The 16,759-nt window shown below is 35.5% G+C and overlaps 1 protein-coding gene across 3 annotated transcripts; it reads left to right on the forward strand.

Annotated features, from left to right (window-relative positions):
* Positions 1 to 904: 904 nt before the first annotated feature.
* LOC138707554 (zinc finger protein 665-like) lies at positions 905 to 14,290 on the forward strand. 3 transcript variants are annotated; one of them, XM_069837113.1, is made up of 5 exons: positions 905 to 1,080; positions 7,470 to 7,604; positions 7,731 to 7,877; positions 9,601 to 9,705; positions 11,392 to 14,290. In XM_069837113.1, the coding sequence occupies exons 2-5, from the start codon at positions 7,482 to 7,484 to the stop codon at positions 13,126 to 13,128; spliced, it is 2,112 nt and encodes a 703-aa protein (XP_069693214.1). In that variant the 5' UTR covers positions 905 to 1,080; positions 7,470 to 7,481; the 3' UTR covers positions 13,129 to 14,290. The 3 variants fall into 3 exon arrangements, with proteins under 3 accessions (XP_069693214.1, XP_069693215.1, XP_069693216.1); XM_069837114.1 differs by having other exon boundaries at positions 910 to 1,024; XM_069837115.1 differs by having other exon boundaries at positions 913 to 987.
* Positions 14,291 to 16,759: the final 2,469 nt, after the last annotated feature.

Raw genomic sequence — 16,759 nt, forward strand, 5'->3', positions numbered from 1 at the left:
TACTGGTGGGACCATCAATTCAGACAAATAATATTCTCAGGCATAGAAGAGGAAAGATAGGAATTGGTCATCAGTAGTGGAGTCAATTTTCAGCACGACAACGCCAGACTACATATCGGTAATTCAGTGGTGACCCATCAAAAGTTTCGGAATTTCGACTGGGATGTGTTACCCCACTCGCCCTATTCTCATGACATTGTCCCTTCCGACTTTTATCTACTAAGATCCCTGCAGAATTTCCTTAATGGCAAACGCCTCAGTTGGAGGACTGCAGACTCAACATGGTACTGTTCATCAACCAGGAAACCGCCGGATTTTGGAAGAATGGAATTTATAAATTTCCAGAGAAATGGCAATATATTGTTGATAATAATTGTTCATACCGTACAAAATGAAATTTCTTTACAAAGCCTTGCTGTCTCTTTGCTTTGAATGATCGTGTTTAATGTTTTGTAAATAAATTCAATATCGTACCCGGGATTGTTCGGAAACTTCTCTGTCGTAGGTGTGCTGGGGGTTTGCAGGGTTCTCAGGCGTTGTTAGTGCATGTAACGTGGCGAAGAAACGAACGAATTATAAGACAATTCCAATAGTTAATATCCCATGGGTAGGTGTTATTTGTTCCCTGACAATGCGGTCAAGTACAAGATGTTGAATTGTCTCTCTGCCTATGAGTGGCCATTAAATTTCAAGTGACTGATCTTGGTCGTGAGTGTCAGAGTACTAGAAAACCTTTTGCTCTCGCTTCTCCCTAACCGCAAATTGTGACATTGCACCGTAAGCAACGCATTGCACAGAGGCAGAGATATGAAAATACATATATATTAGTATTCAAACCACAGCCTTTTGTGATCGACACGATCATTACTGAACACCACAGAAAGTGTCCTATAATCAAACAAGCCGTGCCATTGTTGATTTGCGCCGCTAGTTCTTGGAATGAATGTCATTTTTTAGTTTACTTTATGCCGTTTTATAATCCTCCAGGTCATAATAGCGTTATGCAAGCCTAGTATATAATGTGGTATAAAATTAATTCAGATAATCAGTCATGTTAAGTGTTGCATGTGATTATTATAAGTAAGTGTTGCATGCGAGTAACCTAACCAAAACGCAACTATGAAATTGGAAATTAAAACACTCATAAAACCACTTTTTTTTGCAAGATATTCCATTAATAATAAATTGCTGAATAACAGAAAGAATGTGTTGTATATATAACTGTACCCTGCAGTACCTATTTACTTTTAAATCGATAAGCGTTGATGTTATTGGTGACAGGTGAGTCTGAGAATCCGCCATGGGATCACATGACATTCGTCTTACAGATACGGAAAATCCCCAGAAAAACACGACCATTTAATCAGACCAAGCGGAATTCGAACTAGAGTTGCTAATTTTGTTGACGGTAAATAAGGAACACTTTTAATCGACATTCAGTTTCTTAAATATATATATTTTATTGAGTGCATAAGAAGAGAATGCATTACGTATTAACCAATAACATTAATTATGTTGTCGATTAATATTTGAGGAGGAAAATTCGCTCCGGCGCCGGGGATCGAACCCGGGTCCTTGGTTCTACATACTGAGCTGCGCCGAATTCAATCCACAGCACCGGATCGAACCTTCCTCCTTCAGTGTTTTCCTTTGTGGCCTGACTCCAAGTTAGGCATATATGTTGACGTATATGTCCAGTCAACTGCCATTATACAAGGGGCGCACTCAACTGAGTGACTTGTTTGGCCGGGATTCCGCAGTTAAGTGCACAGTGATCTGTACAAAAATATGCACTGCTAGCTATGAGATCATTAAAGATTTTATTCATTTGTCCTAGCAGTGCATATTTCTGTACAGATTACTGTGCACTTGACTGCGGAATCCCGGCCAAACAAGTCACTCAGTTGAGTGCGCCCCTTGTATAATGGCAGTTGACTTGAACAAAAAATGTCAACGTATATGCCTAACTTGGAGTCAGGCCACAAAGGGAAACACTGAAAGAGGAAGGTTCGATCCGGTGCTGTGGATTGAATTCGGCGTAGCTCAGTGGTCAGAGCGCTTGTTACGTAGTATCAAGGACCCGAGTTCGATCCCCAGCGCCGGAGCGAATTTTTCTCCTCAAATATTACAGATATTATTCTTTAGGACAAATTAATAAAATCTTTAATAATAATAATAATAATAATAATAATAATAATAATAATAATTTTGTGATTTATGCATTATAAAACATAATTACCGGTATTTATTACGTCACTATACAAATTATTCTCTGAACTTAGACTTTCTTTTCATAAATTCTGATATTTCCACTGTATTTTTCACTTGAAGATACGGCCATATTTAACAATTTTTGTGTAACTTTTTTTTTCAAATTCACTGCCGTTTTCATCACTGTTGAGGTATATGCATTGTTCATTTTGATAAGTTTTGCAAAACCGGTAATTTTATGTCATTGTTTTAGCGAATATAGAAATATCTGTGTTCATTTAGAACTTTTTTGTTTAATTTGAAATGAAATATATTAGCCTAATGTTACAATATTTTGTTCAATTGAAACTTCATTAAATATATGAATAATTTTTACACTCACTATAATCTCGCGAGACAATAATAGTAACTGCACTGAACGCTTTCATTTCGAGTACCATCCAAAAGAGAAAATGAAGCTTCTCTTTCGAAGAAAATTATGACGTTATACACTACTTCACATGTCAAAATTAACCATCTACTGCTAATAACTAAAGGGGTAGCTTTAGATAGTTATATAGTGTATGTATATTTTGCAATTGCTATAAAACGCGGGCATACACTCGATGGATTTGAGGGTGTGCCATGCATGAGTAATCAGAACTTTCCGAAGGGGCAGTGAAGTCTAAGAAAATGATAGTATGGATGTATGAGATGAAGTTGAAGACAGATGGAGACATACGTCATGTTTTACATTGTAGTCAATATGGAGTAGTTGTAGAATTGTAAAGCTGCGGTAAACTACAGTAGAATAGAAAATGGCAGTGTATTATACGGCTGTTTTTCTAGTAGCATTTGTAGACTGCAATGCAACCTCAGATATAGCCAGGTAACATTCAAAACATAGCGCTTCCGTTCTCGATTCGCGCATGACTTCATGACTTAATCCCCACTCCAGTCTGACTGGTAGGAGCATTTGGTTTCTGCGCACTCTAAAACGTATGTTACTGGCTAGACATCAAGGCTCTGCTAGTTGCATAAACAACAGGCGATGTTATCTATCAATGCTATTAAAAATTAAGATATAATAAGCAGATTCTACTACATACGATTTCGCCGTCTAGCAGTCAGCATTCGTCACTACAAATCATGAAACCTCGGGTTCGATTCTCGTCGTGAGAATGGAAATTTGTCCTCAAAGAGAATATTTAACACTTTCACTTGTAAAGATCTAGAAGCTGGGTGTATATTAAAGGATTTCTGTAGGTAGGAGCTACTCAGTGTTCAAGTGAAGTTCTTCAGAATGCATCCTAGGTCTGAAGCGTTGAAACTATGATACAAAAACGACCAGGAAGAAGGAAGCCAAATTCAAAAATTGCGTATCGATTTACGATAATGCAGTGGCAACTAAGCACTTCAGTTATTACTTCAAAACTGAAGTAAATAAACCTGGACTATAAATTAAAATTATAATAAAGTTAATTTGAACACTAAATCAAATAATTATATATCTGAGATTGCAAATGAAACAAAACCCATCCTAAAAATGAAAATTACATAATCGAATTCTTCTGTGAGTCCCAAAGCATAATTTTTAACAATTTAAATTCTTAACGTTGATATCTCTTTTCTAATTAAATTAACTGAAGATTAATTAGTATAATACTGCAATAATGTTTTTTTCTATAATACAATTATTCAGATAAATTCTCGGTCTTGACGAGTTCCAGAAACATCGCATTCGAGAAAAATCTATTTCTAAAAAGAGAACACTAATATTGGTATAGAAAAATATTTAATTGTTACAGAGGAGTAACACAAATCCTTTTCACTCGTCTGGAACATTTAACTCAGTTCCTATTATATCTTACACATATGCTTAAATTACTATCCACACTAATTATAACGCTTGTAATAAGCTTCCAGCTCTATTTCAGTATACTACAAAGGCATTTCGTTGATTGTTATACAGGAACATCACTTTATTTTACCAACATTTTTAACATTAACCTGCCTATACTTGGAAACACTGTTGCCCCCTTCCATTACAGGAGTTTGATGTTGCTAGTGCAATATGTAAACAAATCATTTTACTAGCTATAGGAGGAGAGAAAAGTAGTGTATCCATTTATGTTGTAGGGAAATACGATATTATGATTTTCAATTTGATCATCACTTTTATGCAATTTATCAAAATACAGTGGAGTAGTAACATTTTTTTTTTCAAAAACTCAACTTTTCAGGCGGCTTTGTTCGTTATGTAATGTCTACTTTATTTAACATATTAATTATTGGTGTTAACATACAACATAGAGAGTGCATTTAAATTGAGGGCTCATAAGTAAAGGGCTGTATGCGCACTTTAGTCAATTTTTTAGAAAATGGGGTTTAAATATTTAAGCTTTCGTAAAATCGGTGAAATTTTTATTTAAATTTTAATGTGTGATGAGATTAAAATATCCCTTTGCCACTAAAATTTTAGATACTTTAGCTTACACTGGATGCACTTAACTCATGTTATTACAAATGTCACTAGCATTCCTTTGCTTCTAGCCACCTCAATTCAAAATAAGCTAATCTGAATTTTTAAACAAGTTGCTGAAAATGGCTACCGTTCATTACAATGCAGGCTTCAATTCTTTACGCATATTATTAAAAACATTTTGAAGCATATTCTCTAAAATTGAATTTATCGTTTCTTGAATATAATTTTTTAGTACGATATTATTAATATAGGTTCTTTCTTCTATAGAAAACGCATCCATATTTCTGAAACACACTATACACTGCAGTGTTTACTTCACTGCTTGAAGACTTTGAATGCAACAGCGGCCGTAAGTTTTTGTGTCTGACGGGAGCAAGGACATTAGTGAAGGGGTGGGAGTGAAGTACATTCAGAAATGCAGGTACAATAAAAATGCAAGTAAAAATAAAATGATGTCCCTGTATAATTCTGGAACCTTTAATTAAAAAAAAATACTTCCATGTCTATACAAGCATTCAAGTTTCTTTTCTGACCAATACTACCAATTCTATGACCATTTCTACCATAGAACATCCGATTTACGTATTCTACCAAAACTACCGGACCAGCATTCTACAAAGCCGCAACTCGAATTGGTTGTAGAAGAATTCACTGCAGCAACCATTTTAATATCATTGCTTGTCTTGGAAACGAATTTGCTGTCCATTTCTTTTCATTCTGTAATGCGAAAATTTACCTTTTGAATATCTTTACATGTCTTCTTCACCTGCAATTAAATAGCTAATGTCATCAGGAATATTCATATTGCACAATTGAGCAACGAACAGAAAATAGTAGTAGCATGTAGTTTCCGCCTAAGAATGCTAATGCTTACGGCCTTGATCGATAATGACATGACCATACACTGCCAATTTTGCATCATGGGGTCTGAAAATTTGTTATACATCGTTTGCAAGTTGTGCAATTTCCACAAACTGGCATGCATACTAAGATGACCAGACGTCCCAATTTGACAGAGACAGCTCCTGTTTTCAGAGTCATGTCCCTTTGTCCCTGCCAGGTTCGACCGGGATGCGTGAGTGTTCCGGTTTTCCCAAGTCAAATGAAATTACCAATGATTTGAGATTGTGAATATAACTGTTTTATCTTTCAACACAAGTTAACAGTTATGATTTTAGGCAGAGTTACGTTAGCATTAAGTTAAGTCGTGGGTAAAAAAAAATCGTGTCATGACGTACTAATGTTTCTTGCATTTCATCAAGCAAACCCACTTACAAAATTTGTCACTAGTAAAATTCCTAGCATGCTAGATATGTCACTCTTGCATTAAATACTATAATATGACATTGCTGAATCAGTTTTACATGTCGTAAGATTATTCACGTTTTAATATCTCGTACAGTAAGTTGATGTCCCTAACCGAGAGGGGGGTTCTTGTGGTAGTTACGCATTTGGTCCCACCTTCGACTCTGAGGAATAATGCATGCATAAATCATCTATATTAATAATAATAATAATATTTAACCTGGCAGAGTTAAAGCCGTAAGACCTTCTCTTACACTCAAACAGGAGTAAAATTTGCTTCCATAATTAAACATGTATTGCGGGGACTTAATGTGAAATGTGTAGCCACCGGCGTAGCTCAGTCGGCTAAGGCGTTGCATGCCGATCCGGAGTTGCCTTCGGGCGCGGGTTCGATTCCCGCTTGGGCTGATTACCTGGTTGGATTTTTCCGAGGTTTTCCCAACCATAAGGCAAATGTCAGGCAATCTATGACGAATCCTTGGATTCATCTATCACCAATCCCATCGACGCTAAATAACATCGTAGTTTGGACAGCGTCGTTAAATAACAAAGTAAATGTATTAGATAGCCCTTATAGATCCTATTAAAATTTGGGGCATATATACAATCAATTCTAATTTGGGCCAAAAATCACTGCTTACTTTAACTATGCCATACTTAATAATCAAATTAATTTACAGTGATTTTTTAAAGTACCGGTACTCTGAATTTATTCTGGCCTCTAAACAGTAAAAAAATTAATAAATGCCGTCTATGAATTGTTCTGAAGATGGTATGGCTAAATTAAGCGGTGGCTTTTATTTATTTATTTATTTATTTTATTTTATTTTTTTTTTTTGTGGAATTCATCAGAATTGACACATGGCATTGTCTACATGGCTGTAAAGTAAAATATTGCAGGTCATGTTTTTTATTGTACTTATTTCAATTCTTATTAGCATACTGGAACTCTAATCTTACGTAGATACCTTGTGTAATTTAGGGAATTGACAACTTGTAATTAACTGCAGTCGAAGCTTGTGTCAGCCACGTTTTTGCCAACATGTGGAAATATGCGAAATAAGATTGAATGGAAATGAATTGACTCAAAATCCAAATCTGTTAATTTACATATGAGTCAATTTAGGCTATATAATACTGCATTATTCGACATCCACAATAGTTCACATTTGAGTATTAATATTTACAGAACAGAGTTTCTGTTTTTTTAATACATCGTTTGTAAAACTGTTGTGTTGGTTACAGCTCATTTGTCACTGTAATGGAGCCACTAAATCAGTAATCTGTACTAATTGGTTGACTATTTTTTGATTGAAATGTTTTCTACTTAACATAGTTTTTGTAGTATTCATGTTCATATTTATTCATTCATGCTTACTGGCTAGGGTTCACCACAACATACATGTTTTTGTAGTATAATTAAATAAACTTTGCGAATGTGCGACAAAACATGCATTATCATGTTTTATTTCATTTGGTGTCCATATAGGAATTGAAAGCCATGGTACTGAACTTCAAGGAAATATGTCTTCTTTGTCTGGGGTCAGAAAGCAAATTACGACAAATATTTAATAGCCCAGAAAATATGTACGACAAGATCCAATTAATATCAACTTCAATACATGTGAGTACCATTTTAAAAAGTTGAAAGAAACAGATTCGAGCAGAGAAAAGAAAGTCATTTTTATTATTATATATCCTCTAAAGTGCTTCAAAGTGTTGTAGATTTTTTTTTCCTTTTTTATTACAGATTTCTCCTGAGGACAAGTTACCATCACAAATTTGCGAGAACTGCACAAAGAAATTAAACGAATTTTACGAATTTAAATTACAATGTGAAAAATCGTATGTCACAATTATAGAACAACTTAATGAAATACAAGGCCCACATTTTGAGGTAATAAATATACATTTTTAAAAATTGTAAAATTGTTACTGTATTTATAAAATAATTTCTGTAAATATGAAGCTGTTGGTGAGAGAGAGAGAGAGAAGGTGGAAACGTAGGTATAAGGAGAGTGGGAAGGTGATAACCCTGATAATGCAGTCCATTATATAAACTGTGTGGCAACGTGCATGAAATCCATAACTCTCACTTAACTCATTGGTTTAACACACACAATTTGATATGATATACATAAAAAGTTTAGCATCACATTAATAATAATACACATTTTTTTTTTTTTTTTTTCAATTTGAGGGTTATTGGTTTCGTGCACGGTGCCACAGAACTGTAATTGAGGCAGTGGTGTAAGAGGGGCATATAGGACTATAGACCCTTCTTCTGGACAACGCAGAAATTAATTCTCCATACTCCAATCACCAAGCGAGTACACTTGAGCCATCCCTGTCGAGGGGGTTCTAACCCCATCACAGGAGGCCTGTGCCCAACATGGGACATCATGGCTAACATTCATTCAATCATTCACTCTAATCTGTAACTACAAATTTTCAGTCGACCTGGTTGGCAAGTTGGTATAGCGCTGGCCTTCTATGCCCAAGGTTGCGGGTTCGATCCCAGGCCAGGTCGATGGCATTTAAGTGTGCTTAAATGTGACAGGCTCATGTCAGTAGATTTACTGGCATGTAAAAGAACTGCGGGACAAAATTCCGGCACATCCGGCGACGCTGATATAACCTCTACAGTTGCGAGCGTCGTTAAATAAAACATAACATTAACAAATTTTCATCCCATTATCTTGATCTGTAAGGGTGATGGTCTCTACAGAGGAACATGAAAGTGAGATTAAGTATGACGGATTGAGAGACAAACTTTAAAGCAAAACAGCAGACTATAGGCCACATTATAAGTTCCATGAATAGTTTTGAGTAAATAATAAATAAAATACATTAAAACGTTTGGAATTGCTTCTGGAAACTATTTAAATAGCCATTCAAAGTGTTCTTCAAAATGACTATAAGACAATTCTCATTTACATGAAATTTCAGAATTAAAACAGGGTTATAAATTGCTCATGTTATAGTCTCTTAAGATAGCATCTGATTAACAGTTAAATCAGCATGTATTGTTGTTTAGTCAACTGTACGAAGACAGGTCTGAACCTCACAAGTGATACCAAAAAGCACCACTTAAGAGATGGACACCAAGCTACTTGAGAAAATGCAGTTACTTTCTGTCAAAAGTTTCATAGTTAAAATTTTAGTGAAAAAATCTTTATCTAAAATTGGTAACTAAACAAGAAATGCTTTAACTATATGGAGATATTTAACATGCTCTATGTAAATGAAAGAAAATAACAATGGTGGTAAAGAATACATTTATATTTTTGACATGTCACTCTGCAGGAAAAGCGTGAAATTTTAAGCAAGTTTAAAATTTTTTATTATTTATATACCATAATAGATTTAAATTACGCTTAGAATTACCAATAGTCTTAAATGGGTACTTATAGAAGGAAGTCACGCTCATATTTTACTGTAATTTCGTCAAAAAATTTAATTCCTAGCAAAGTGAGAAAGTCATTGTAAAAAAAGAATACTGCTAATATTGGTGGAATTATTATATATGAATGTAAAAAAATAGTGTGAAATTAATTTTAAAAAATGTAGGCTGTATTAAGTTTTAGTCCAGTGTCTTATATATTTTAATGACATTGCAGCTTGTCATAAAAGAAGAGCTATCAACACCTGAAGATGATACAGACCCACTTAAATTAAATAAAGTCTGCTTATCACTGAATACCGGTAGCGAAACTAATGAAGAGGTAAGTGTGGAAACTGATTTTCTTATAACAGCTTTACATTAGTCACCTTAGGAGAGTTCGGAGAATGTTTTATTACAAGTTACTATTCGATATTAAATATTATTAGACACATGGGAGGGGGAACGTCATGGTATGGGGAGGTTGCTCCACTAAGTGTGTAGGTCCTTTAGTGTGCATAGAGGGTATAATGAAAGGTCGTGACTACAAGGAGATATTTGACAAGCATATGCTACCTTATGCTGGAAAAAATATGCCCCGAAAATGGTGTTTCCAACATGATAATGATCCAAAACATCGTTCTCAATGTGTAGTAGACTATGTTCGAACTAAAAAAATATACGTTCTGCCATAGCCAAGTCAAAGTCCGGTCTTTAACCCAACAGAACATATGTGAGAGCTGTTGGGCAGACATTTTAGAACAAGAGAGTTTACAGATAAAGTGAAGTTTTTTAATATTTTCAATTGTGAATGGGAAAAAATTCTTAAGGGTAAAATCAAAACCCTTATTGATTTTATGCCTGCGAGATGTGACGCTGTGATACATCCACATGGTAATGCAACAAAATATTAATTGCCAAACTCAGACAAAGCACGTTTAATTTTATTTTTCTGTGCAAAAGGCTTTTGTCAAAACACTTATGAGCTTTGGATTTCTCAATTTTATTTTCTGACCCACAATACACTATCCCCAGGAGTGTTATTATTTTGTTCATATATGTCATGTCGTTCATAGTTTATGTTGCTTATTGTACAAGAAGCAAAACAACGCTGTGAATAAACCACTTTTGAAAAACATTATTGTCAAAACACTTATGAGCGCTACTGTATATATAAACAAGAAAATGCAGAATATTATGCTCCATACAACATTGACTTTACTCTCCACATTTTATAAAAAAAAAAATAACATTTCACACTCATTTACAAAAAGTAAAACGTCAAGAATGGTATAATGAGCCTTGACACTGTATAAAATAAAGTGAGAAATCCTTTCCTTCGACCTAATAATCGAGATATTCAAGGACTCTACATGACTCTCAATTTAAGTTATAATTCATGGTGCTATTTATGAAAGTGACAAAGTTATGAGTTAGTCGAGTCATAGTCTCTTAAGAATTTAATATACATTATTCTGGATAAAATACTGGCAGGACGTTATAAGAATCTGAAAAGAGTATTAGGGCGAATGTATTGAATCTGCAATTTACAAACCTGTAACTAGTATGTATGGGAAATTAGTTACTGTAAAGGCTCATTCACAATGAAAATTAAACATAATGTAAGCGTTAACTTAAGAATATAAACGTTACGGTAAAATCAAGATCATTCACGATGGGAACATACAGTAAATATAACAGGAAACATACTTGGTAACCATGTAAACATAACAACGACACCATTTCCTCATATTCTGTCGTATACTTCAGCGCTCCACGATTGTGTTCTGTTTGCATATCACGTAAGCATAAGCATGAAAGTTTGGAGTTTGCAAACTTTCATGTTCACGTCTTACGGTTAATGTTTATGTCAATGCTTATGTGAATCATAGTGAATGATCCCATTTGGTAGCCTGGGCGCAAACTTCTGTGTTTATGTTACGGTTATGTTTAATTTTCATTGTGAATGGGCCTTAACAGTTGCAAATACATGTCACTTAACTGATGTAGATATATTTTACAATTTCAGCTGACTTTCAACGATGCAGATGATGCCTCTTTTGTTTCCGAAATGAATGATAAGGAAGAAATAATAACTAATGGAATGGGAAAAGACAGTGAACGAGATATGCTAGAAAATACTTTCACTGATGAACAAAGAGAGAAAAATGAGGTTATTTCATGCTCCAGCCTTCGAGAACCAGCTATTAACCATCACCTTCAGAATACTTGTGGTGTATGTTCAAAGCATTTTAATTCTGAAAAAGACTTGAAGGAACATCATATATCACATTCTGATAGAAGAACATTTCCCTGTTCGATATGTGGCAAACAATTCAAACATAGGTCGAGCCTCTTCAATCACAAAGGTGTGCATGACGAAGATGCACATAGGTGCATTGAATGTGGCAAGTCCTTCAGTTGTAAATCAAATCTGAAGCAGCATTTTGCTATACACTCGGAGCAAAGGTCTCATCTGTGTTCTCATTGTGGCAAGGCTTTTAAATACAGGTCGAATCTTATTAGTCATATGTCTGTACATACACGTGAGATAAAAAACCAGTGTAATGTTTGCGGTAAAATTTCCAACACTAAAGCTGACCACATGGATCACATTACTTCCCATTCTAATGAAATGCCATTTCACTGTTTAGAATGTGGCAAGTGCTTCGAAAATAAATCCCTTCTTTCGGAACATGAGGCACTACATATTGAAGAGCGTCCATATCGCTGTTCACTTTGTAGAAAGGCTTTCAAAGCCAAGTATAATCTCACAGTTCATCAAGCACTACATTCCCAAGATAGGTCATATCTTTGTACAATCTGTGGAAAAGCATTCAAATACAAGTCAAATCTTATAGAACATGGCACCTTGCATTCTCAGGATAAAACTCATCTTTGTACACTCTGTGGCAAATCATTCAGTTGCAAGTCTAAATTTACCAGTCACCTTGCCACGCATTCAGAGGAAAGGCCGCACGAATGTACTGTGTGTGGCAAGCGATTCAAACACAGATCAAATCTCTGCAATCACAGAAGGATGCATAGTGAAGATGAAAATCTCACATGCAGGAAGTGTGGTAAATCGTTTAGTAACAAGTCTAATTTGATGAATCATATTGCAGTACATTCAGAAGATCGTCCATACCAGTGTTCCACATGCGGTAAATGTTTCAAATACAAATCTAATCTCTGTAATCACAAGACATTGCATGAAAACCTTCACAGCCATCTCTGCAATGTTTGTGGTAAATCGTTCAGCAGCAAATCAAATTTGATGACACACTGCGTGTCACATTCAGAAGACAGACGACATCAGTGCTCCATATGTGGCAAATCATTTAAATTTAAATCAAACTTGGCTTCTCATGTTGCTTTGCATTCACAGGAGAAACCGCATCAATGCAGTTTTTGCGGTAAAACATTTAAATGTAGAAGCACACTGACGAACCATATTCGTGTTCACACTGGAGACCGTCCACATCAGTGCATGGTGTGTAAAAAGCAATTCACGACTTTAGGAAATCTCATTGTTCATAGAAGGACACACAGCGGTGAAAAACCTTACAAATGTCCTACGTGTATGAAAGCCTTTAGTGACAAAGGCAACCTCACTGCCCACCAGTCAGTCCATTCTGGGGTGAAGCCACATGTGTGTTCCACGTGTAACCAGGCCTTTACCCGTAATAGTAGTTTGAAGAGACATATTGACAAAAATCATTTCTGTTTTGAGGAAATCAGCCCAACAAAAGAAAACGCATCATAGTACAGAAACGCAAACTGTTGAAGAAAGTAAAAATTGTATACTTTGTCAGACATACAGAGTGCCTGGCTTATAGGTTTTACAAACAAAAAGACACTAATTTTGAAATTTATCGTAATTCAATGGAAAGCTTAATATTTCGTGCTACAGAAACTCGTGTATTTTATATCATACTCAACTTCGATATATGCACAGCAGATGTCCGACATCGTCCACTCCAATCCAGTATTCAACAACATTTGAGGTTGGACACTGCCAACAGCCTGACAGATTTCATCACAAATCATTCAAGTTCTACTTAGATGGGTGATGCACTTTGTCCTTCAAAAAATTCCACGTAAAAACTTCCAGAGGGTTAAGATTTGACGAGCATGAGGGCTAGGGGAGTGGTCCAGCCCCTATTACAATTCATCATCTGGGAAACTGTCTATTCAGAAACTGTCATATCTGGATTGCAAAGAGAGATGGGAACCAATCTTATTGGAAAATGGTTCCAGGAGGGAAATGAGGCACAGCATAACATTGCAGTGTGTCCAAATATTTTGCTACAGTCACCATCGTGTTAGAAAAACGTCCTTCACTAACGTGGACCACACATTCCATTTTGATGATTCTCATTGAACTTTACGAACCTCACGCAGATTTTCATTCCTCCAAATGCAATAAATACTGTTCTATCAGAGGACACTGCATCTGTTCTCATCAATTTCGGCTAACATTTCTTCTGAAAATGTCTGTCCTTTATCAACTTCTATGGTTATCTAGCGTCTGAATGAGGTGAAAGTGATAATGCCAGCAAAATGAGTCCGGGGTCCAACACTGAACGTTATCCATTATCATGAACTATAATGTGGCAAAATAACAAAAATCGAAGAAATTTGCTTTTGGGGCATTTTTCATTAGGAATAGGTGTCCAGCATCATAGACTATAATATACAACAAAAAAATTAAAATCGAAAATAGGTGGATTTGGGTCATTTCATATTGGAAGATTCATATATACAGACTTTCAATCGGAATGGAATACGAGTTGTAAATGTTTTTATTAAAGGTATAAGCCTGGCACCATGTATATAAATAAATTAATACATAAATATTAATGTATTCAGCAGAATGCTGGTCAAACTTACATACATACATAATAAAGATAATTGTTTTACTTTCACTTTGCAGAATAATTTGCCTCCTTGTTCTAATTCCTACTTTCAAAATGTCAGCTGCTTTATATTCATTACTTTGCTCAATATATTCAATGATAGGATCACTATGTAAAGTCCTAGACAAAAAAAGACCAGCTGCCATATGCTAAGTCCCATTTGGAAGGCTTTGGTTGATTCCATGAGAGCTTAGGTTTACACGTGAAGGAAATTCTTATGCACGACCCCACTCTGTTTTTCCTTTATTTTGTTTGTTTGTTGCTTTCTCTGTCTGTTTATAGGTCAAGTGTTATGAATAATCTATACCGAAGATATATGCAAGGAGTAAATTAGGTGCAAAATAAACATCCTTCCCCTAGTCGTGTGAACCAGATGCTGCCCGAAGTAGACTTAGACAAATTCACGCTAAAGGAGAGCGATCATTTTTGTGTTTAAGGCTGTACATTTTGATCAGGTCTGAGCTTTCAGTTGTAAAACACGTTTTGTTCATTTTTTGTACGTTTTGATTAATTTCAAATTCAATTAAAACTATTGTCTTTCTACAAAGAAAACACAATGTTAAAAGAAACCGATAACAATAATTTTAAATATGGATGAGTGCGTAGGTTATAGGAATTGCTTCATTCACTGTTCAGTGTTTGTTGTATTTACCAAACTCAACTAGTTACGGTAAGTTTAAAATAAAAATTATTTCTACATCAAAACCATGAAAAGAGTATGTTCCTACAAAAACTCAACTACTGCTAATACTGCGTATCAGTCATACATCAACAAAAATCTAATCACACATGGGTCTAATTTGAGTTTTGATTTGAGATTTGCCAGTTCAAACCTGGCTGAAGACATTGGATTTTAAGGGGCAAAAAAAAAAAATTGCAGCATAATTTCCTCTGACAAGCAAACATTCTGATGGGGGCAGATAAAAAAGTTAAATTTTTTTCTTCCACCATTCTAATAATGTCAATTGAAGTGCTTACACTAATTTTGGCCACTCGACCGCAATTACAAGGCCGTCCAGAAAGTGATTTTTCCTGAGGCCGTTTACAGAAAAAAGCACAATTGCATGGAAATATTTATTGAAACAGATACAGCAATTGATGCGCTATTTGTCAACATATCCCCCACTGGAATTGAGACATTTGTCATATCATGGATCAATTTTTGTGTCGTAGAAGTCAGCCGCCTCAAATCGAAACCAGCATTTGACTGCATCTGCACCTCTCTCTGTCGATCCCATTGTATGATAAATGTCTAAATTCCGATGGAAAACATGTTGAAAAATAGCTCAGCAATTGCTGTGTCTGTTCCAATAAATTTGTCCAATGAAACCGTGTTTTTTTTTTCTGTTAACAGCCCCTGGCGAACTTATTTCTTTACGGCCTTCATAATTGCGGTCGAGTGGCCAAAATTTATATAAGCACTTCTTTTGACATTATTAACATGGTGGAAGAAAAAAAATTAACATTTTTATCTGCCCCCATCAGAACGTTTGCTTGTGAGAGCAAATTACTTATAGCAGATTTACAGGACGTAAGTGAAGCCTATCCCTAATAAAGGACACCAGGCAAAATTTGTCAGACATTTTTCGTACATCTCTAATTTGAATGCTGAATAATTTCTGCAGTTGAAAAGTGCCGTTAAATAAAATTCTACTCCTACTCCAATTCCAACCCCCACTGCTCGACATTCACCTTACTGTTGGGGGAAAAATGGTTATTCCAAAATTGGCCAATTCGTTGAAAGAATTATTTCCCATGGAACCTTCGTATTCATAAACTTCTATTCAAAATTAAATAGTAAGCCTATTTCACATTTTTGTTTTCACTTAATTACATTCACGTTACGCCAGTCATTATGTTACCTGTCTGAGAAGGGATGCAACCACTTTGCTCAGCCAAAATGAAAGTGAGACTTGGCAACATTCAATCGTTTATAAACAGCAAAGACTTTTATTCATGACTTGGAAGTTATTAGGGAGCCATTGCTTAATTTATGCAAACAGTATTTAGGTAAATTCCACACAGTAGATTTCATACCACTAAGGTTGAAGAGAGTAGATGCATGTCGGAAATGCTGGAGCTGTTTATTTATTTTTTTTATTTTAGTAGGTTATTTTACGACACTTTATCAACATCTAGGTTATTTAGCATCTGAATGAAATGAAGGTGATAATGCCGGTGAAATGAGTCCGGGGTCCAGCACCGAAAGTTACCCAGCATTTGCTCGTATTGGGTTGAGGGAAAACCCCGGAAAAAACCTCAACCAGATAACTTGCCCCGACCGGGATTCGAACCCGGGCCACCTGGTTTCGCGGCCAGACGCGCTGACTGTTACTCCATAGGTGTGGACTGGAGCTGTTTATAACTCATACAGGAATTCATTGTTCTTATGAACTTCTCGAACACTCGACAAGACTGAGAAATGCTGAAGCACTTTTCTAACCTGTAGTAAAGAGTGGGATGCTTGGTCCATAGTTG

This window comes from Periplaneta americana, chromosome 10 (assembly GCF_040183065.1).
Source record: "Periplaneta americana isolate PAMFEO1 chromosome 10, P.americana_PAMFEO1_priV1, whole genome shotgun sequence".
Taxonomy (NCBI): Eukaryota; Metazoa; Arthropoda; class Insecta; order Blattodea; family Blattidae; genus Periplaneta; species Periplaneta americana.

Coding starts and splice junctions, on each gene's coding strand:
- LOC138707554 (XM_069837113.1), top strand. CDS start 7,482: ATGGTACTGAACTTCAAGGAAATATGTCTTCTTTGTCTGGGGTCAGAA. Junction 7,605..7,730: donor TAATATCAACTTCAATACAT/GTGAGTACCATT, acceptor TTTTTATTACAG/ATTTCTCCTGAGGACAAGTT. Junction 9,706..11,391: donor GTAGCGAAACTAATGAAGAG/GTAAGTGTGGAA, acceptor TTACAATTTCAG/CTGACTTTCAACGATGCAGA.